The 23,021-nt window shown below is 35.1% G+C and overlaps 1 protein-coding gene across 2 annotated transcripts; it reads left to right on the top strand.

The window, feature by feature from the left end:
• Positions 1-387: 387 nt before the first annotated feature.
• Positions 388-22,711, top strand: LOC149720092 (ATP-binding cassette sub-family C member 1-like). Of its 2 annotated transcripts, none has more exons than XM_089858410.1 (13): positions 388-492; positions 12,808-12,984; positions 13,123-13,236; positions 15,597-15,686; positions 17,816-17,866; positions 17,923-18,042; positions 18,123-18,181; positions 18,506-18,631; positions 18,702-18,881; positions 19,077-19,251; positions 19,324-19,578; positions 19,664-19,867; positions 22,541-22,711. In XM_089858410.1, the coding sequence occupies exons 1-13, from the start codon at positions 448-450 to the stop codon at positions 22,694-22,696; spliced, it is 1,752 nt and encodes a 583-aa protein (XP_089714536.1). In that variant the 5' UTR covers positions 388-447; the 3' UTR covers positions 22,697-22,711. The 2 variants fall into 2 exon arrangements, with proteins under 2 accessions (XP_089714536.1, XP_089714499.1); XM_089858373.1 differs by lacking the exon at positions 388-492 and adding an exon at positions 11,001-11,136.
• Positions 22,712-23,021: the final 310 nt, after the last annotated feature.

Below are 23,021 nucleotides of genomic sequence, written 5' to 3'. Positions count from 1 at the left end.
AAATGTGACAAATGTGTTTTGTTTTAAACATTATAGACACTGAATTTGTTAAGATCATAAGCTACCTTAACCGGTACCACCATGCACCTCTCCTATTGATCCTAGCAACTAGTATTATTGCTAGAGGCAATTTCTCACGATAGTGGTGCTAGCGTTCCAATCTAGTTCTAAAAGAACACGTTTATAGATCTTGCTTGAAATTTTGTATCTTTTACTCTTAGTTAATGTACTCTCGCATCGGTTCATTGCGATAACGTGTTTATCACTTAGAAACAGAATAAACTATTTTCGATAGAAATCATATCTCGTACGTTAAGCAAGATAGTTAGAGCCATTTGCCATTATAGGGGAAGAATAGTTTATATTATAACTTGAGAGAATGCTTCAATGCAGTCTTAAAATAAATACCGAAAGTTATAACGGATAAAACTCAATTCGGTTTCAAGAATGTCGTCGCAAATTTTGGATAGCTTTTGCCAGTCGTCTTTTTGGGTAAATAAAATTTATATAAGCGTGTTTAAATAATATTTAAGATATTAGAAGTATAATGCTTAGCTAAAATGGAAGTTTTCTTACTTTTATTAAATCTTATATTTTATTATCTGACATATAAAATGCAAAATGATTTTGAAACGGAAGAGCACGCTCTAAATTTGAAAATAGTTTACTTCATTATGTTTAACTTTGTAGTTAACCTATCACAAGTCCATTAATTTAAAAAAATATGACGCGAAAATCCAAGCCCAAAACCGATAAGGCGCGTATATAGGTCATAAGAAAACCTGTATACTAATTATTAGTAAAATCGGTTAAAACGCCCGATATATATTCCATAATGAAGGTTTTTACTGTTCGGGCTGCCAAAATCGAAACCCAAAAAAGGCCGCCTGTAGGATATAGGGAATCAGTGTACCAAATATTAAAGAAATCGGTTGAAACGCGCGAACGTTAAAACGTTAAGCAGGTTTTTAGCCATGTCGTAGTAAACGATAGGCTCTTAGTTTGACCCGAGCCGTCGTCCGTAGTAGTAGTAGTAGTGGCCGGGGTTGTCGCTTCGTTATCGTCAGATTTTAGCTTAAAAGGAACTTAATATTACCACAACCCACCCATAGGGGTTACTGGGCTCGGTTAGAGATTTAATTTTAATTAAAGTTTTTTCAGGCCAGACCCGGGAATCGAACCCGGGTCGCTGGCGCAGTAGATAGAAATTCTACCACTGAAACGTAGAGACTTGATAGAAACCCCGAGTTTTTTATCATTTATTTTTATCTCTAAAATGTCGGGGTGATGTGGGGTGGGGTACCTCTTAATCTGTGGGGTCGGATACTTATGAATTTGCATGTTTGGGGTTTTTATATTTATTTTCTTTTTATGTAAATGCTAATTAAATAGATAACGATTTTCCCAGTTTCCTACCGCGCTTCTCATGTGTTTCGTTGTCGTTCGGTAGCTATCGTCATCTATGTTATGTTTGACTGGAACGTTTTGTCGGTTAATTCAAATGTGGGTTTAGATTAAACCAAACACGTTTCTGATTATGTATAGTAAATTTGAAATAATTTGACCCGTAATTAACTTGAATAATCGCATTTTCTGTAAAATAGTGTGTTGTAGACACCCTGAATTTAAGTGAGATAATAGCTAGTTTATTAACTATTTAAATAGTGTATATTAAACCAAAAACGTTTCTGATTATGTATAGTAAATTTGAATTAATTTGACCCGTAATTAACTTAAATATAAGCATTATCTGTAAAATAGTAAGTTGTAGTCACCCTTAAATTTAAGTAAATTAGTTCGGAATTAAGTTTTAAAAGGGTTTATAATATAGATTATTGTTTACTTATTGTATATATGCAATTTTGAACCATTTTCACCGGTAATTAACTTAAATATAAGTCTTTTTCTATAAAACTACTGCTATAGTAGTTTTCCTACTGAGGGCACTTGTAGGTGTAATGTTTTATGCTTATGTTAGAAATGAGTCGGTCTTAATAACATAACACTTGGATTTAATTAATGCTTATAAACTGCGCGTTACAGTAAACACAAACAACCCTGCACCAGCTTATGCTACGCAGTAATCTTTTTATATAGGTTTTGTCGTCTGCTACAAGATGGGTCAGGGTTGGACATAAGAATTCTACAGTAGGCACTTTCTGTAATTCTGTAAAAAAGTGGCGGCCTTTATTAATTTATTAAAGTCAAGCACTGGGTTGAAACTGATTTAAAGCGCGGCAAAGGCTTAGCTATCTTTTCCGATTTTTCGCTACTTTTTGTCGGTTTTTACCTCTCCGAGTGACGTATGTCACGGAGAGGTATTACACCGGCCGAGTCTGTCTGTGTGTGTGTGTGTGTCTGTCTGTCAGACCCCACGTGACCGCGTTCGCAGTTTACAAATCGGAGCAAACAAATACCCGATTTCCGGAACGCGTTCGCGGTTCACGGAAATTTGGCCATTCATCTACCAACACCAGTCTTTACTTATTGGCTTCTAAGGACCACAATCTGTTAGTCTTTGTCCGTCCCACAGGGACACTAGTCTGTACTTGCTTGCTTCTATGCACCACCATCTTGTGTTCTTCGTCAATTCCACATTGACACCAGCTTCTATGCAACACCATCTTCAGGTCTTTTGTCCATTCCACATGGACGCCGGTCAGTGCATTCTGGCTTCTTTTCCACCGTCATCGTTTGGTTTCAAGATATACGCGGCGAGCGGCTAGGGTTACGAGAAACGTCTAGCCTCCCAATGGCAGGGCTTCCACCATCGGTTAACGCGAATGCGTTTTTATCTATTATTTGGTTTTAAGATATACGCGGCGATCAGCTAGGGTTACGAGAAACGTCTAGCCTCCCAATGGCAGGGCTTCCACCAAAGGTTCACGCGAATGCGTTTTTATCTAATATTATAATGGAAACGGATCGTATATATACCCCAAAATTTGAAGAAAGCGGGCAAGAAGGGTACCCTTCACTTTAAACGTCAATATTAGCAAAGTTTCGAAAGATATTATGAACAACTTTATTTTAAACGATTTAACTATTTTTAAAGTTATTTACTGACGATTAAAATAATTAATATCATTTACATTTAATTAATTATTTAAGATAAACTTATTTCTATGTAATGACACAAGTGAGAGTTTATATAGAACGAGTAATGAAGATTGCATCCGAATCGAAACACTACACGCACATGAAAGTTAATATAAAGCGAGTAGGATGATAAGATCTCTTACAAAACGATAACATTTCCTTTTTGCAGAATATTAAATGGAAATATTTTAAATAATTTTCGGCATTACGATTCTTTTAGTAGTTGTGTAGCTATAAAGCTCTGTTTCATCTCAATATTCCAAGAACATCTTTTGATATTAACATTTCAAATTTGGTGTTTACTTTTTAATTCAGCTTTACTACATTTATATATAGTGTAAACGCAACTTTTGATGTCACTACATAATAAGGATTTCAATACTTCGTCTCTCTGTAAGTGTTGAAGCGATTGAGCCCATGAAACAAGAAACCCTAGAATTAAACTAGAATTGAACTTGTTTCGTGTCCTCTTACAAGAGGTGTTAACGGTTCAGAGTGAGCCGAAAGTTAAATACACACTTAAGTGATAGATATTAGGTCCTCATTAGACTTATGAGAATACACAGGGAAATGCTAAACGATTAATCCTTTACAAATGGTCTTCGCGGTATCCCGCCAATTTGAGCTACGTATTTCCGGTTTTCTCATTGGCTGGTGGACCCATGGACGAAGTAATACTGAAAAACCAATGGCAGCCCATTACTGCCCCCATTACTAAGCGACAAAATAACCAATGTAAAGCTTACAGCTCCAAAATGGAGGGGGTTATGAAAATGCGGAGTCAAATCCCGGAAAACGCTAGCGCCATCTAGACAAAATAAGACGTTAGCTGCTTCCCTCGTTAGAACGTTGATTCCCCCACTATCCGGTTTGCTACTATCTGCCGCTAGAAGGCGAATCAACAAGTATTTTTCAACTTTCTCCATCTGCCATCCGTCCTTCAGTATTAGTTCGTCCATGGTGGACCTGTGTTTGGAAAGTAAATTCGTCTCGACTCAGAGAGGTTTATTTTGGTTTCCCAACTTGTTTTATCTATGTTACAACCTACAGACTTATTTCTCATATTTTGTTTGACCATTAAATAAAAATTACATTGAGTTCAAACTTCTTCATAACTTTTAGAGCTGTTAATACTCATAATAGGTCGCGAAGAGTTTTCAAGCTTAACTTCGGAGGCCATTTTCTCAATTTCCCGTGTTACTTCTCTTAACATCCACCAGGTCATGGCCAACTTAGATTACCGGTGGTAGAAGGCCTGCCAACTTCATCCGAGCCCCATGATAAAAAACGACTAGCAAAAGCGCCCCTAGTTCCAACTTTCGCCGTTAGGTGCGCTACCAACCCAGTTTTCCTCATAATGCTTTTTCTATGGGAAAAAAATCGGAAGTAGACTCGGTTTTAGAGCATTTTTAATATATTTACCGATTTTTTTCGTCGCCGAGTTTTAAATGAGAAGTCAAGTAAGTTCTAATTAGTGTTCGTACGGGGACCCCGACCCCGACCCCGAAAACCGGGGATCCCCGACTTTTTCCCCCGACCCCGACCCCGGTACCTAACATGTAAAATGTAGTTGGGGTTTTTTTCGGGGTTAGATTTTGGCAAGAAGTTATATCAGTATCTCAGAAAGAAGGTATAAAATGCCTTTGTATTCGCGCGCCATAGTCCCAGTCCCCCTTTCAAAATACAAGGGGGGACGTAAAAGGAGGCGCCGGGCTATTTCGCCTCTCCCCAGTCGGAAAATATGACTGTAATTTTTCACTCGCGTCGTCGCGCTGACGTGAGTTTTCAAGAACCAATGAGATGCTGGTTGTTATTTAGAGACGGGGATTGACTCCGGACCTACGTTTGGACTGGAGATAAAGCTGGAAATCTGGCGAATTTATACCTTCTCTCTGAGATACTAGATATAACTTCTTGATTTTGGTTAGGTTATTTTTAGCAAATATTTTTTTGTCCTGCGCCAAAAACAATCATCTCATTCGTTTCAAATAAGTGCTCCGCTTCTCCTTTATGAAAAAAGGGCAAGGGGGTAACTAACAACAAACAAAATACAGTAAAAACAGTCACCAAAATTCCAAAGTTCACCATCCTCCCTCTCGTGGGTCGGCGGCCCTCCCCCGTCTTTTGTAATGGCAGTGGTCTTTCATGGGAATCGTAGCTGCGTAGCTCGGAAAATCGGAATTTATTGGGGTTTTTTACAGTTTCTTGCCTACTAGGCTGATGTCTTACCCCGACCCCGACCTCGACTTGTTTTTTTCGGGGATAACCTGCCCCCGACCCCGACCCCGATTAAATTTTTACCCCGTACGAACACTAGTTCTAATCTATATTTTGAGACCAATTTTATAATTTTCCGTCCGTTATTTGACGAGTAATCAACATTCAAAGTTGGGGTTGTTTTTAAGGCGGATAAATTAAATTTCTCGGAAATTTCGCTAAATTTTAATGTAAACTTACTTGAAGACCGAGGCTTAACTATAAACGGCGCATTTCTCGGTTTTCTCCGCCTTAAAAAGAACTCGAACTTTGAATGTTAATTATTCGTCAAATAATGGAGGGGAAATTATGAAATCGGTCTCAAAATATAAATTAAAACTTACTTGACTTCTCATTTAAAACTCGGCGACGAAAAAAATCGGTAAATATATTAAAAATGCTCTAAAACCGAGTCCACTTCCGATTTTTTTTCCCATAGAAAAAGCATTATGAGGAAAACTGGGTAGGTAGCGCACCTAACGGCGAAAGTTGGAACTAGGGGCGCTTTTGCTAGTCGTTTTTTAACTTGGGGCTCGGGTGAAGTTGACAGGCCTTCTACCACCGGTAATCTAAGTTGGCCATGACCAGGTAGAGACCTTAATCTTACTCCGTTGATAGAGGGGAGGAATTTTAACCGGTATTATCCCATTGGACCGAATCCCATTCGACCGAAACCGCTTTTTGGTTTTTTATGGAGAATATATTTAAATTTCCAGCCCAATGGCGGGTTTCTGCTGAATGGGAATTTATTTGAAAGAATTAGTTAATTAAATGTCTGTGAGGATTTCGAATCACCGCAGCAGCATGGTAGAATATTAGGCTTTTAATTCAGAGGCTCGGGTTCAAACCCAGAGAAGGAAATTGTAAGTTAGGTTAGGCTAATATTTTATAAATCCTTTAACTATTCTACGCCTTTTCTAAAATATTTATGTTTAGCTTCATTGACTTCTCAAATAATATGCCTTTTCCAAAACATTACTGTTATGTTTGGTTTGGTTAAGTTAGGTTAGTAATATTTTATAAATCATTTAACAATGTTACGCCTTTTCCAAAATATTGATGTTTTATACCTTCATTGACTTCTCAAATAATATGCCTTTTTCAAAACTTTACTGTTATGTTAGGTTAATAATATTTTACAAATCATTTTACTATGGTACGCCTTTTCCGAAATGTTCATGTTTAGCTTCATTGACTTCTCAAATAACATGCCTTTTCCAAAACATTACTGTTATGTTAGGTTTGGTTAGGTTAGGTTAGGTTTGGTTTGGTTTGGTTTGGTTAGGTTAGGTTAGGGTAGGTTAGGTTAGGTTAGGTTAGGTTTGGTTTGGTTTGGTTAGGTTAGGTTAGGTTTGGTTTGGTTTGGTTTGGTTAGGTTTAGGTTTGGTTTGGTCAGGTTAGGTTTGGTTAGGTTAGGTTAGGTTAGGTTAGGTTTGGTCAGGTTTGGTTAGGTTAGGTTAGGTTAGGTTTGGTCAGGTTTGGTTAGGTTAGGTTAAGTTTAGGTTAGGTTAGGTTAGGTTTGGTTAGGTTAGGTTTAGGTTAGGTTTGGTTTGGTTATGATAGGTTAGGTTAGGTTAGGTTTGGTTTGGTTTGGTTTGGTTTTGTTTGGTTTGGTTTGGTTTGGTTTGGTTTGGTTTGGTTAGGTTTAGGTTTGGTTTGGTCAAGTTAGGTTATGTTAGGTTTGGTTTGGTCAGGTTTTGGTTTGGTTTGGTCAGGTTTGGTTAGGTTTGGTTAGGTTTGGTTAGGTTTGGTTTGGTTTGGTTTGGTCAGGTTTGGTTAGGTTAGGTTAGGGTTAGGTTTAGGATAGGTTTGGTTTGGTTAGGTTAGGTTACTTCTATTATTCGAACCTTACAGGAGGGATTTCTACAATTATAGTAACTAGTTTTATCCTTTTTCTTATTCAATTGAAACAAGTAGCCATTATTAATGTAAAGAAAGCCGCCTTTATTAGCAATTCTCTCAGTTATCAATCACTCTTAAAGTTAAATTTTACATTTCAAACATCAATATATATATTCAACAAAAACTGTAGGAAAAAAAAAGCCTTAAAAAAAGTGAAAACGTTTGCTTAAATTTTGATATATATTTACCCCAAACCGCACATTTGGGCTGTTTTCGGTTGAATGGGAAACGCGTTCGGTCGATTGGGATTCGGTCGAATGGGACACAAGCTTTTAACCCACCCAGCCGTTCATCTTCCTCTCTCTCGTAAATAAAATGCCCCTACAGTGAGCTCTATGGCTCGTTCATAACTTCCCCTAATCCACCTCTGACTTTATTCATTAATTAGATTATTTTTGGCATTTATTTTAAGAACACTCTAACAGCATTCGTCTCATCAAAAGTTGTAATAGCAATTTTCAAAGCGCGTATCTCTCGAACTAACTTGCTAAGAGAGGACTTTAACCTTAGATTATTTTATTTGTAAATGTTTTAGTTAACGTAAGGATAAAATGTTATCACAATTTGTAAAAATCGTAAGTTAAGTTTAAAAGTATGAAATACAGCCTGTTAGCAAAAAGGGAATACTAGCGATTAGCGACACTATCGTTAGAAATTGACTCTAGCATAAGTTTATAATGCCTCTAAGTAGAGAAATGGCAATAGTGTTTGTCTGGCTCGCTTTAATGAAACCCTATACTCTCTCCGTATCATTTATCACCTCAACTTCAATACAAAATTGTACTGCCTAGCGTTTCTTTTATCCCTTTCAGAATATTTCAGGACTGAAACCGCCTCTATCTCACGAGAGAGAGAGAGGGATTTGGGGTTGCTTAAGTAAAATGCCTGCCTATACGAATCATAAAAATCTCCTTTATTCCATTGGATGATTTTTTATCACGTGACCCATTTAGTAATCATCTCGACCGCTTGGTGGCTGCACCGCGACAGAAATTTCAAAATTTTCTCTCTTCGGATCTTAGCGCTATGCGAGTTCTGACGTCACAGTAGCCTGCGGAAGATGCCCAGTTGTATTTGTGTACTTAGAGGCATGGTAAACTTATGACTCTAGCAATAATAGTCGGGGCAAGGTAGGAGCAATATTAGAAGTTGGGACTTTGGTAAATTCATTGTCTGGAATGCCAAAACATACTCGTAGAATTCTGATGTGATTTACTCCAAGTAAATTTGCTCTCGATATATGTTCGAAAAGAGCGGAGTTTCTACAAGTTTTAATCTAAGTTACAGTATAACTGTTATATATCTTGAAAGGTTTGAAATGCTTCAGTTTAAAGAACTTACGCACGTCTCTCGTCTAAGGTTTTTTATCATTTCCAATTCTATCGATAAACAGCTGATCGAATTATCAGTTTTATTTCGAACTTCAGTTCATTGATGTTAAAAATTACTTCCGTTATATAGCTGGAACGCATTTCACCCGCAAAAAGAAATTAAATCAACAGTACGCTTCTAATCGTAGTGAAAGTCTCGCGATTAATTTGTTGAAATAACTGTAAGTTGCCAGAGTGTTTATTAAGGGGTTAAAAACGTGCAGATTTTGGTATTTATGTAGACACTAAACACTAAATAGTCTTTGGAACGTGTAAAATATCTGCATGATAATATTTTTAAACATAAAAATCGTTTTAAAACAAATCAATTTTTTTAAAACAAATCATTTTTTAAGACAAAACAATTTTTCTTTAACAAATCAATCTTTTTAAAATAAATCAATCTTTTAAAGCAGAGCAATCTTTTTAAAACAAATCAATCTTTTAAAACAAATCAATCTTTTTAAAACAATTCAATCTTTTTAAAACAACTCAATCTTTTTAAAATAATTCAATCTTTTTAAAATAATTCAATCTTTTTAAAACCATTCAATCTTTTTAAAACAATTCAATCTTTTTAAAACAATTCAATCTTTTTAAAACAATTCAATCTTTTTAAAACAATTCAATCTTTTTAAAACAATTCAATATTTTTAAAACAATTCAATCTTTTTAAAACAATTCAATCTTTTTAAAACAACTCAATCTTTTTAAAACAATTCAATCTTTTTAAAACAATTCAATCTTTTTAAAACAATTCAATCTTTTTAAAACCATTCAATCTTTTTAAAACAATTCAATCTTTTTAAAACAATTCAATCTTTTTAAAACCATTCAATCTTTTTAAAACAATTCAATCTTTTTAAAACAATTCAATCTTTTTAAAACAATTCAATCTTTTTAAAACAATTCAATCTTTTTAGAAAAAATCAATCTTTAAACTTTTAACTTCTATATAAGGATGCTTAATTAGGGTTAAGCAAAAAGCTGAGACGTGATGAGTCTGTTGTAGGACGTTATGGACACCCTTAATGGCTATAGGTTCACGCATCCAACCTTGAAGAGCTAAACCACGCGGTTTCTAAAACTTTCCCCCAGTGTTTCTGAGATGAACCACGCAGTATTATAAAATTCGGTACCGAACTAAGACTGCATAAAGAACAAAAACTACAAAGAAACAACTACCTGAAATATATACATTGCGAAGCTATTGGTGTTTTAAGGGACTAGAAACCGAGATGAGTTTTCAGTTTATGTAAACAATAAACACACTTTAGGGCCCAGGGACCGTCCATAAACTACGTCACGCAAAAAAAGCATATTCTGACTCCCGTCCCCCCAGATCACGCTTCGTCACGTTAACTCAGACCCCTCCCTTAAAAACCACGTCACATTTCTTTAAACCCCCCCCTCCCATTGATTTGTCTTAATTTATAAACTTAATTTGATTAATGATTAATATTATAGTTTTTATTGCAAATATTATTACCGTACAAATAATAAACCTGTTAGTTCACTAAATTTCTTCCCACGTTGGAGAGAGCCATTCTTCGATTGATTGCGCGCACGGAAATAGGTGCCTCTTGAACACCAATCACGTCATGATTTTCCCCTTCATCTTGGTCGACCCACTCTGCGTCATTCTCATTTAAGTCGTCTTTGAAAATACCCAAAATTTATTTCTTTCTTTTTGCAGCAATTGAAACAAGCCTTGCACTTCTTCTGGTGGATCCGATAGGCTCTACAGTGGCCAAAATTCAACAAGATCTTTTATGTAAATTCATGGATTTTGAACTGGTGTGATAGATACCACACTTTGGACAACATCTTGGTCCCAAATGTGAGTGAACAGAGGAAAGAAATAAATCATAGGGAGACACCCTAAAATTCGATTCCAACTTACAATCTAATAGTTAGATTAAAAGTAGTTGAAAACTTGAAACGCCGTTCTTTCCGCGTTATCTGTCTTATTATTTTGTACGAAGAACCAATCCACTTGGAGTAAATCAAAAACCGTAAATGTGACAAATGTGTTTTGTTTTAAACATTATAGACACTGAATTTGTTAAGATCATAAGCTACCTTAACCGGTACCACCATGCACCTCTCCTATTGATCCTAGCAACTAGTATTATTGCTAGAGGCAATTTCTCACGATAGTGGTGCTAGCGTTCCAATCTAGTTCTAAAAGAACACGTTTATAGATCTTGCTTGAAATTTTGTATCTTTTACTCTTAGTTAATGTACTCTCGCATCGGTTCATTGCGATAACGTGTTTATCACTTAGAAACAGAATAAACTATTTTCGATAGAAATCATATCTCGTACGTTAAGCAAGATAGTTAGAGCCATTTGCCATTATAGGGGAAGAATAGTTTATATTATAACTTGAGAGAATGCTTCAATGCAGTCTTAAAATAAATACCGAAAGTTATAACGGATAAAACTGAATTCGGTTTCAAGAATGTCGTCGCAAATTTTGGATAGCTTTTGCCAGTCGTCTTTTTGGGTAAATAAAATTTATATAAGCGTGTTTAAATAATATTTAAGATATTAGAAGTATAATGCTTAGCTAAAATGGAAGTTTTCTTACTTTTATTAAATCTTATATTTTATTATCTGACATATAAAATGCAAAATGATTTTGAAACGGAAGAGCACGCTCTAAATTTGAAAATAGTTTACTTCATTATGTTTAACTTTGTAGTTAACCTATCACAAGTCCATTAATTTAAAAAAATATGACGCGAAAATCCAAGCCCAAAACCGATAAGGCGCGTATATAGGTCATAAGAAAACCTGTATACTAATTATTAGTAAAATCGGTTAAAACGCCCGATATATATTCCATAATGAAGGTTTTTACTGTTCGGGCTGCCAAAATCGAAACCCAAAAAAGGCCGCCTGTAGGATATAGGGAATCAGTGTACCAAATATTAAAGAAATCGGTTGAAACGCGCGAACGTTAAAACGTTAAGCAGGTTTTTAGCCATGTCGTAGTAAACGATAGGCTCTTAGTTTGACCCGAGCCGTCGTCCGTAGTAGTAGTAGTAGTGGCCGGGGTTGTCGCTTCGTTATCGTCAGATTTTAGCTTAAAAGGAACTTAATATTACCACAACCCACCCATAGGGGTTACTGGGCTCGGTTAGAGATTTAATTTTAATTAAAGTTTTTTCAGGCCAGACCCGGGAATCGAACCCGGGTCGCTGGCGCAGTAGATAGAAATTCTACCACTGAACCGTAGAGACTTGATAGAAACCCCGAGTTTTTTATCATTTATTTTTATCTCTAAAATGTCGGGGTGATGTGGGGTGGGGTACCTCTTAATCTGTGGGGTCGGATACTTATGAATTTGCATGTTTGGGGTTTTTATATTTATTTTCTTTTTATGTAAATGCTAATTAAATAGATAACGATTTTCCCAGTTTCCTACCGCGCTTCTCATGTGTTTCGTTGTCGTTCGGTAGCTATCGTCATCTATGTTATGTTTGACTGGAACGTTTTGTCGGTTAATTCAAATGTGGGTTTAGATAGAGCTAACATAGTGTTAAATGGGCGTTATGCGTTTGATCATTTTAGCATTGCTAAAGGTAATTCGAGGGGATAATCACTAAAATGCGTAATCACTATAACTAAACTTTCTCTTTCAAAAGTTTCTGGGCATAAGTTCTTGTTAGAAATTTATAAGATGCGATAAGCGTGCATCGGCATAAGTCTATGTTGTAAACTCATCAAGGGGATTATCACTAAAAACTATCTGTTCTTCGATTCGTCGGAATATTAGAATTACAGCATAAGTAAATTTATACGGTTATAATTTAATCACTGTTTAGAGTAGGGAATCGAGGGGCTATTCACTATGATTTTATGCACGGTAAATCATTTAAGCATTGAAAAAGATAGCGCTATTCACTCATTAGGGTAAGGTATAGAGGGGTTATCCACTCATTAGGGTAGGGTATAGAGGGGCTATTGACTCGTAGGATATGGCTACTATTACGAGCCCTTGGGCCGTCTTTTTTTTATATCTGACCCCCATTTTCCAAGATGTCGGTACATTGGAAAAATATTTGTTTGTGCGTGCCTACTACATAAGAGTAACGTTACTGAAAAGTTTTCGACTTCTATTTAAAATGGTTTCATTCTCAATATTTATTTTTATTTTTTTTTTCGATTTCAGGATTCCAACTTAACATGGTACACCAACAACCCTGATTTTACGCCATGCTTCCAAAACACTGTCTTAGTCTGGGTGCCATGTGGAATATTTTGGCTCTTATTTCCCTTGGAAGTAGCCCTAGTTTCCAGAACCAATCAGAAGCCTTTACCCCATTCCATACTCAACATCACGAAAATAGTAAGTCCTCTTATGATAAGTTGTCCAGAAATAAAGAAATCATTGAAAGTAAAATAGTTCATATTTAAAAAAACTAAACGTATAATAAGTTCATTTTATACATTGCCAAAAATATAAATGATTCTCCGAATATTTCAGCTTGTTTTGATTTTATTGGCAACTCTAAGTGCGATGAAGCTAGCGAATCAAGTGTATCATGACGATTTTCAGACGATCGACAACGTGGCAGCGGCAATGAAATTTGGAACTTTAGTAAGATACAACTGAGGAAGTAATTTAGCAATTTTCCCTTACAAAAATGTTCTTAAGAATTCCAAAGGCCATTCTTTGGAACCCTATGGAGGCCTTGGGATCATTTTCTAAAGAATCAATTCCCAAAGACTTTCTTTGGAATTTCCTAAAGAAGTCTTGAGACAAATGTCCAAAGAATGTCTTGAGATTATTTTCCAAAGAAATTCTTTAGGAATTCTAGAGATAAATTTCCAAAGAAGGTATAAGGTTTATTTTCCAAAGAAACTCTTTAGGACTTCTAGAGATTAATTTCCAAAGAAGATATAACGAATGTTTTCCAAAGAAATTCTTTAGGAATTCTAGAGATTAATTTCCAAAGAAGGTATAACGAATATTTTCCAAAGAAATTCTTTAGGAATTCTAGAGGTAAATTTTCAAAGAATGTATAAGGTTTATTTTCCAAAGAGACTCTTAAGGAACTCTAGATATTAATTTCCAAAGAAAGTATAACGAATATTTTCCAAAGAAATTCTTTAGGAATTCTAGAGGTAAATTTCCAAAGAACGTATATGGAATATTTTTCAACGAAATTCTTAAGGAATTCTTGAGATACATTTCCAAAGAAAGTCTAGGGTTAATTTCCGAAAGAAATTCGATAGGAATTATTGAGATAAATTTCCAAAGAACGTCTATGGAATATTTTCCAACGAAATTCTTAATGAAATCTTGAGATAAGTTTCCAAAGAAGGTCTGGGGTTTATATTCCAATGAAATTCGTTAAGAATTCTAGACATGAATTTCAAAGGGCCAGATATATTTGCAATTATGCTTTACATATAATTATCTGAAAATATTTTTACCCAAATTGTTTAGCTAAAGTTTTCCTGCATGGAAACCGACTTGATGGCTAAAAAATTAAAAACGTTTCACGAAGGCTTGTCCCGTAGCTAAGGCTCAGCAAGTGCTGAAATGGTTTATCATATTTACCCATTTTTGTATTTTGCCTTTAATAATCCGTGAGGTGTTTATGCAAAGGTTAAATTAAATTAAAAGTAAAATACGCGTAGTAAAAATCGTGATGTTTAGATTTACAGGGAGTATAAGCTGGCAGTCGAAACTTTCGCTTTTGAAAAGTAAAATTAACCTAAAATTAATTCTTTTGTGACAGTTCTATCTTTATTTCGAGCGTAATTAGAGTCCAAAATAAATATTTTTTTAAAAAATATTGTAGATAAAATTTGGTTAAACGCGTTTCTGGTACTCAAAAAACTCTCAGTGAAAATACATTATTATAGTTAACAACAACATCTTTATCTACTGCTTGGCGATTGAAGCCTCCAAAACCCACTTAGTACCCCATATATATGCACAAAGTTAAAACTTTCTGCCGTTTTCGGATGTTTTTAGGTCGACTAATGACTGACTTTATAAGCAGTTTCGCACTGCATGCGAGAACTGCCCGCACTATAAGGTGTGTTGTTCAGCATATAAGAACTGCACTCCCTGCATTGGGATATGGTTCTGCATGTGAGAACTATCATCGTTTCTAGAGGGCTAACTTAATTTACCCCATTATCTTCCCTATATTTCCCATGAAAATTCCTAAGATATTTCCCAAGAAAATTCCTAAGATATATCCCAAGAAAATTCTTAAAGGGACTGTAAAGAGGTCGGCGGACCGTTGAATTTCTTGTTTTAAAAAAACTCACCCGACCCATCCTCCCCTCTCTTGTGATTGGTTGTGATTCGCCCTGCTTCGGCGTTTCCCCTATTCTGACCCGCGAGAGTCCGAATACATTTGGAATTTCTTTAGGAATACTTTTGGAATTTCTTTAGGAATACTTTTGGAACTTCTTTAGTAATACTTTTGGAATGTCTTTAGGAATACTTATGGAATTTCTTTAGGAATACTTTTGGAATTTCTTTAGGAATACTTTTGGAATTTCTTTAGGAATACTTTTGGAATTTCTTTAGGAATACTTTTGGAATTTCTTTAGGAATACTTTTGGAATTTCTTTAGGAATACTTTTGGAATTTCTATGTTTTTCTATGGAAAAAGGGGCCAATTTTCCGCAATTTTCCTTACGATTTCTTAAGACGTTTCTTTATGTTTGCCTAAGAAATTTTCTTATGGAATTCTTAAGAACATTTTTGTAAGGGTTGCTGTCCGTGAATAGTTTTTTTCGCACATCGTACTTTTTACAAAAAGTCAAACGTAGTGAACAGTCTCGTAAAACCCAATTACAGTGCTGTATATACATTTATATCAGCATCTAATAAAAAGGTCGTTTGAATGAGAGCGAAAGAAGTGACAAACATCTCACCTTGATGACTCGTTTATCATAATTGAGCCAGTTGAATAACGTACATTAATTTATCAGGTATTGGCACTATTAGTTGCAATTTGCTTTGGTCGAAGAGGTGGGGTCGTTTCGTCTGGGATACATCTTCTATTCTGGTCTCTCACGGCACCCTTACAAAAATGTTCTTAAGAATTCCATAAGAAAATTTCTTAGGCAAACATAAAGAAACGTCTTAAGAAATCGTAAGGAAAATTGCGGAAAATTGGCCCCTTTTTCCATAGAAAAACATAGAAATTCCAAAAGTATTCCTAAAGAAATTCCAAAAGTATTCCTAAAGAAATTCCAAAAGTATTCCTAAAGAAATTCCAAAAGTATTCCTAAAGAAATTCCAAAAGTATTCCTAAAGAAATTCCAAAAGTATTCCTAAAGAAATTCCAAAAGTATTCCTAAAGAAATTCCATAAGTATTCCTAAAGACATTCCAAAAGTATTACTAAAGAAGTTCCAAAAGTATTCCTAAAGAAATTCCAAAAGTATTCCTAAAGAAATTCCAAATGTATTCGGACTCTCGCGGGTCAGAATAGGGGAAACGCCGAAGCAGGGCGAATCACAACCAATCACAAGAGAGGGGAGGATGGGTCGGGTGAGTTTTTTTAAAACAAGAAATTCAACGGTCCGCCGACCTCTTTACAGTCCCTTTAAGAATTTTCTTGGGATATATCTTAGGAATTTTCTTGGGAAATATCTTAGGAATTTTCATGGGAAATATAGGGAAGATAATGGGGTAAATTAAGTTAGCCCTCTAGAAACGATGATAGTTCTCACATGCAGAACCATATCCCAATGCAGGGAGTGCAGTTCTTATATGCTGAACAACACACCTTATAGTGCGGGCAGTTCTCGCATGCAGTGCGAAACTGCTTATAAAGTCAGTCATTAGTCGACCTAAAAACATCCGAAAACGGCAGAAAGTTTTAACTTTGTGCATATATATGGGGTACTAAGTGGGTTTTGGAGGCTTCAATCGCCAAGCAGTAGATAAAGATGTTGTTGTTAACTATAATAATGTATTTTCACTGAGAGTTTTTTGAGTACCAGAAACGCGTTTAACCAAATTTTATCTACAATATTTTTTAAAAAAATATTTATTTTGGACTCTAATTACGCTCGAAATAAAGATAGAACTGTCACAAAAGAATTAATTTTAGGTTAATTTTACTTTTCAAAAGCGAAAGTTTCGACTGCCAGCTTATACTCCCTGTAAATCTAAACATCACGATTTTTACTACGCGTATTTTACTTTTAATTTAATTTAACCTTTGCATAAACACCTCACGGATTATTAAAGGCAAAATACAAAAATGGGTAAATATGATAAACCATTTCAGCACTTGCTGAGCCTTAGCTACGGGACAAGCCTTCGTGAAACGTTTTTAATTTTTTAGCCATCAAGTCGGTTTCCATGCAGGAAAACTTTAGCTAAACAATTTGGGTAAAAATATTTTCAGATAATTATATGTAAAGCATAATTGCAAATATATCTGGCCCTTTGAAATTCATGTCTAGAATTCTTAACGAATTTCATTGGAATATAAACCCCAGACCTTCTTTGGAAACTTATCTCAAGATTTCATTAAGAATTTCGTTGGAAAATATTCCATAGACGTTCTTTGGAAATTTATCTCAATAATTCCTATCGAATTTCTTTCGGAAATTAACCCTAGACTTTCTTTGGAAATGTATCTCAAGAATTCCTTAAGAATTTCGTTGAAAAATATTCCATATACGTTCTTTGGAAATTTACCTCTAGAATTCCTAAAGAATTTCTTTGGAAAATATTCGTTATACTTTCTTTGGAAATTAATATCTAGAGTTCCTTAAGAGTCTCTTTGGAAAATAAACCTTATACATTCTTTGAAAATTTACCTCTAGAATTCCTAAAGAATTTCTTTGGAAAATATTCGTTATACCTTCTTTGGAAATTAATCTCTAGAATTCCTAAAGAATTTCTTTGGAAAACATTCGTTATATCTTCTTTGGAAATTAATCTCTAGAAGTCCTAAAGAGTTTCTTTGGAAAATAAACCTTATACCTTCTTTGGAAATTTATCTCTAGAATTCCTAAAGAATTTCTTTGGAAAATAATCTCAAGACATTCTTTGGACATTTGTCTCAAGACTTCTTTAGGAAATTCCAAAGAAAGTCTTTGGGAATTGATTCTTTAGAAAATGATCCCAAGGCCTCCATAGGGTTCCAAAGAATGGCCTTTGGAATTCTTAAGAACATTTTTGTAAGGGCAGTTAGTGAAGTCATTATCTTCAGATCATACATCATGGATAACTACTTAGAGGTCTATAAATAACTTATTTTTTATAAGCCAATTTAAATTGTTCTCTCTTTCCTCAGAGTGGCAGGAAGGATGATTTTGGGCTTATAATAAAATCAGTAAACCTCCCCTTGGTACTATCGATGCTTGTCCTTGGCGCCATGTCGGAGGGCTCTTCCGATGAAAACAAACGCAACAATGTAACGATGGAGCAATTTTTTTGACATGACGATTTTCAATTCTTCATAGCTATTTACGTTTTTGTTTTAAAAAAATTTAGAAATCACCGGAAGAAGCAGGGTCTTTCTGTTCACGCATGGTACATTCGTGGCTCACGAGGTAAAGTTACTTGTAACTAAATAATTCCGATTAAAGTCCGCTACATAATACCAGCAACATCTCTGAGGTTATCGCGAAATCTTTTGTGAGCCAATGTGCTACAAGGATCCATATTAAACCTTAGAACTATGAACAGCCATCTTAGTTTTCCATGAGCTCCAACGTTAGCAGGGCGTCATTGTGCACAAGCCAATATGATAGCAATCTGAGGGACCCAGTTCCAAGAATAGTTGGGAAAATCCGAACACTACTAATAAATAAATCATTGAAAGTTATCAGGTCTTAAATTACTTATTGTTAGCTGTAAGAAACTATCGTTTTCAGGGCTGTGTGGAATGGTTGGAAGACTACTCTAACACCATCGGATGTTTACGAGCTGAACGATTCGGACAAAGCATTAACCGTGTCACGGAAATTTCAAAATTATTGGAATTACAATCCAAGTAAAACGTACGTGTAAAGATTCATTCTACACGCACTTCGAAGCCTTTTTTCTTAATTATTTCAACTTTTATTTTAGTGACTGCGATGATGTAGAAATGGAAAGCCTCGTGAAGGGAAGAAAAAGCGATACTAATAAGCAAGGTTTAATTTCCATCGAAATGGCCTGTTTTAAAACAGTGTGGAAATTTGTATTGGCTGGAGCCATCTTACAAGTTTTGGCAGATGCGGTTTTCTTCACAACTCCATTCATAATTGGGTACCATATTTTTTTCTAAAACTTAGCATTGTTATTAGTTTGGTGACCATTGTTTGGTTTTAGATCATAGAAGTTTATTCGTTTAAAGAAATTAATTATTTTACGCGTGGTTATACGAGGATATGAACAATGTTATATATTTAAATATTCTTTATTGATACACTTCACGTCAAATCAAAACCTCTATACTTTTAGCTTACTTGTAGACTTTGCTTCGAGCGACGAACCTCTTTGGAAGGGTGTATTCTACGCATGCCTAATGGGAGTTGCTGGAATGGCAAATTGTTTGTTACTGGAAGGTGTGGGCATTTTCTCCACTAAATTTGGCCTAAAACTGAAATCCGCAACTATGCACGCCCTTTACAAAAAGGTCAATGTTCAGCTTACGTATTCTTGGTAGTATATTAATACTAATTTAACATTGTTTTTACGAAACTCACAGGTTTTACGTTTGTCCAATATCGATCGAAGTGATATGACGATGGGAGAAATTTTAAACACAATTTACATCGATACAAGTCGATTCGTTGTTCTTTCAACGCAAATAGCATTTCTGTGGTCCATCCCTATCAACCTATTTCTATGTTCTTACTTTTTATACAATGAAATTGGTGTCTCTTCTTTCATTGGCCTTCTGGTTTTTCTCTTGAGTATTCCAATCTCTGTTTTAATTACCAGTAAATCTAAAAACATTCAAGTAAGATAAAGATAAATGAGATATTTTAAAATAACTTGTTATTATTGAACTGTTCAAGCTCATATATCTTTGAAATACTTCGCAGAATCTGCAAATGAAGATTACTGACAAGAGAGTCAAAATGATGAGTGAAATATTGAACGGAATTCGTGTTTTAAAATTGTACGCTTGGGAAAGTTCCTTCCAAGAAATTGTTTCCGATTTAAGGAAACAAGAAATTTCGTTCTTGAAGAAACGAGCACATTTATATGGCTTCAGTTTCTGTCTTGTGTCTACTGCGTCATATATAGTAAGTCGGCACTTAGAACACAAATGAAATGGTTCATTCGATATACTTCACATTAAGTGTATTTTTCACTTGGGTCAGATCTCTTTCTTTTAAATAACAATATAGGCCTATAATAAGCAACTCCAACATTCCCTTACAAAAATCTTCTTTAGAACTCTTTAGAAAACTCCTTGGGAAATTTCTTTAGAAATTCTTAAGGGATTCTTTGGGAAATTGGGGAATATTGGCCTCTGTTTCTTTGGAAAATGCTTTGGAATGTTCTTGGGAAATATCTTTGGAATTTTCTTGGGAAATATCTTTGGAATTTTCTTGGGAAATATCTTTGGAATTTTCTTGGGAAATATCTTTGGAATTTTCTTGGGAAATATCTTTGGAATTTTCTTGGGAAATATCTTTGGAATTTTCTTGGGAAATATCTTTGGAATTTTCTTGCGAAATATCTTTGGAATTTTCTTGCGAAATATCTTTCGAATTTTCTTGGGAAATATCTTTGGAATTTTCTTGGGAAATATCTTTGGAATTTTCTTGCGAAATATCTTTGGAATTTTCTTCGGAAATATGTTAAGAATTTTCTTGGGAAATATAGGGAAGATTATGAGGTAAATCAATTTAGCCCTATAGAAACGAGGATAGTTCTCACATCAGGGTTGGCAACTACCTATCCAGTCCGGTTTAAACCACCTGGTTTAATCCGGATTAATCCACTTAAAAAAATTCACCTAAAATATCCGGCTTAATTATGAATGGGGAAAAATCAATTTTGTGCCATAAAAATAATTAAAATACAACCAGAAACAAGGCAAAAATATATGAAGCGATAACTAAAGATTACTTATTATAAATGATAAAACTAATAGTTATGTTAGCAGTTACTGTCCAGTTACAGCTTACAATATTACCAGTATTACTCGAACTTAAAGCATAGCGTGGTTCCAGTGGATCCCCTACAAGTTGACTTTCCTTACGAACTCCAGTTTTGGCTTGGAAAAGCTAGAGGCATTTGTGGGCGGGATTTAAACGTGCATGTATAAATCCCGCCCACTAGCCTTTGCCAAGCCAAACCCGGAGTTTAGATGGAAAGTCCCCTTGTAAGGGATCCACTGGATCCGCGCTAATGTTAGGCTCGTGCACTCAGGAAAGAAATTGATTTCATGAAAACATTTTAGCAGTTAAACTGGAAGACGATTTTGTATTAGAACCGGGGCTAGGGGTCGGGGAGTGCCCCAAAGCTCAAATAAGAGCTAAACAGAAGTACATTACCTTCAAAAAACCTAAAATGACTCGTTTTTTTAAAAAATCCGGATAAATCCAATAAAATCCGGTTTAATCCAATAAAAACCACTGGTCTGGATTTTATTCAATTTACCTCTAGAATTCCTAAAGAATTTCTTTGGATAATATTCGTTAAACCTTCTTTGGAAATTAATCTCTAGAATTCCTAAAGAGTTTCTTTGGAAAATATTCGTTATACCTTCTTTGGAAATTAATCTCTAGAATTCCTAAAGAGTTTCTTTGGAAAATAAACCTTATACATTCTTTGGAAAATAAACCTCATACATTCTTTGGAAATTTACCTCTAGAATTCCTAAAGAATTTCTTTGGAAAATATTCGTTAAACCTTCTTTGGAAATTAATCTCTAGAATTCCTAAAGAGTTTCTTTGGAAAATATTCGTTATACCTTCTTTGGAAATTAATCTCTAGAATTCCTAAAGAGTTTCTTTGGAAAATAAACCTTATACATTCTTTGGAAAATAAACCTCATACATTCTTTGGAAATTTACCTCTAGAATTCCTAAAGAATTTCTTTGGAAAATATTCGTTAAACCTTCTTTGGAAATTAATCTCTAGAATTCCTAAAGAGTTTCTTTGGAAAATAAACCTTATACATTCTTTGGAAAATAAACCTTATACATTCTTTGGAAAATAAACCTTATACATTCTTTGGAAAATAAACCTTAAACATTCTTTGGAAAATAAACCTTATACATTCTTTGGAAATTTACCTCTAGAATTCCTAAAGAATTTCTTTGGAAAATATTCGTTAAACCTTCTTTGGAAATTAATCTCTAGAATTCCTAAAGAATTTCTTTGGAAAATAATCTCAAGACGTTCTTTGGACATTTGTCTCAAGACTTCTTTAGGAAATTCCAAAGCAAGTCTTTGGGAATTGTTTCTTTAGAAAATGATCCCAAGGGCTCCATAGGGTTCCAAAGAATGGCCTTTGGAATTCTTAAGAACTTTTTTGTAAGGGTTTCTTTGCCTTAAAATCTAGTTCTGAAAATTGTGCAGTACGTGTGTAATCAATATTTAGCATTGTTAAACGTCGAGGGGCTGCTAACTAATAATTCGCGATTTTAAAGGGATCGGGGGTTTCGGGTAATCGTCATAGTACCCTTAAAGGTAGCGCGTCGAGGGACTACTCACTAATCATTGGCTATTTTAAAAGGCCTACTGGGTTACTTATGGGTTTCGGGTAATCGTCATTGTACCCTTGGCTTCTAAGTTCAATTAAATTAGGGGTGACGGTTTCGTCAACCCCTCCCGTTTATAGTTCAAGGAGAAAGGTACAGAAAATGACATGTTAAAGATCCCAAGTAGAAGAAATCGATATGAGCCATAGCTCATACTTTGGAGCTATGTTACTAACTTGATCTGTTAATTATTTTTTTAAGGCTGGTCTATGCTGTTTTGCCGCTTTTGTTCTGATGGACGATGCGAACGTTTTTACTGTAAGGAAAGCCTTCGTTTCAACTCAGTTAATTCGCATAGTCGCTATAGCAGCGCGTTATTTACCGCAACTAATTCAAACTTTGGCCTTGGTTAGTTAAACTCGGAACTTGCGTCAGTTTTCAGAAGAAAAGTAGCACCAACGCAGATTAATTACAGAAATAATTTAATAACAACAAGTATGGATCGAACGGATATCCATAAAATCGTTGAGGAGATGTCAGTCGGTTTTTCCTTCGAAGGTTTTATCCTTGCTCGTGAGTTACAATGATGAAACTCCTTACAATGGGTTTCCGAAGAAACCGAAACTGAGAAGAATACAAGATGGTTTAGCCCATAATTAAGCCACATCGTTTTCGTACTCTCGCTATCCCTACTGCAATAAATAATTTTTCAATGGCTTCTTGGCAACGTGAATCACATGTC

The sequence above is a fragment of the Phalangium opilio genome, unplaced genomic scaffold (genome assembly GCF_054372755.1).
Source record: "Phalangium opilio isolate 3A_F unplaced genomic scaffold, DU_Popi_V2 ptg000002l_1, whole genome shotgun sequence".
NCBI classification, from domain to species: domain Eukaryota; kingdom Metazoa; phylum Arthropoda; class Arachnida; order Opiliones; family Phalangiidae; genus Phalangium; species Phalangium opilio.
The sequence above is the reverse complement of the archived record's forward strand: the minus strand, read 5'-3'. Positions and strand labels throughout refer to the sequence as shown.

What these genes read in the sequence shown, in the direction of transcription:
- LOC149720092 (XM_089858410.1), top strand. Translation starts at nt 448, where the DNA reads ATGTCGTCGCAAATTTTGGATAGCTTTTGCCAGTCGTCTTTTTGG. An exon ending in TTTGCCAGTCGTCTTTTTGG is followed by an intron (nt 493 to 12,807) that starts GTAAATAAAATT and finishes TTTCGATTTCAG; the next exon opens with GATTCCAACTTAACATGGTA. An exon ending in CAATGAAATTTGGAACTTTA is followed by an intron (nt 13,237 to 15,596) that starts GTAAGATACAAC and finishes TTAATTTATCAG; the next exon opens with GTATTGGCACTATTAGTTGC.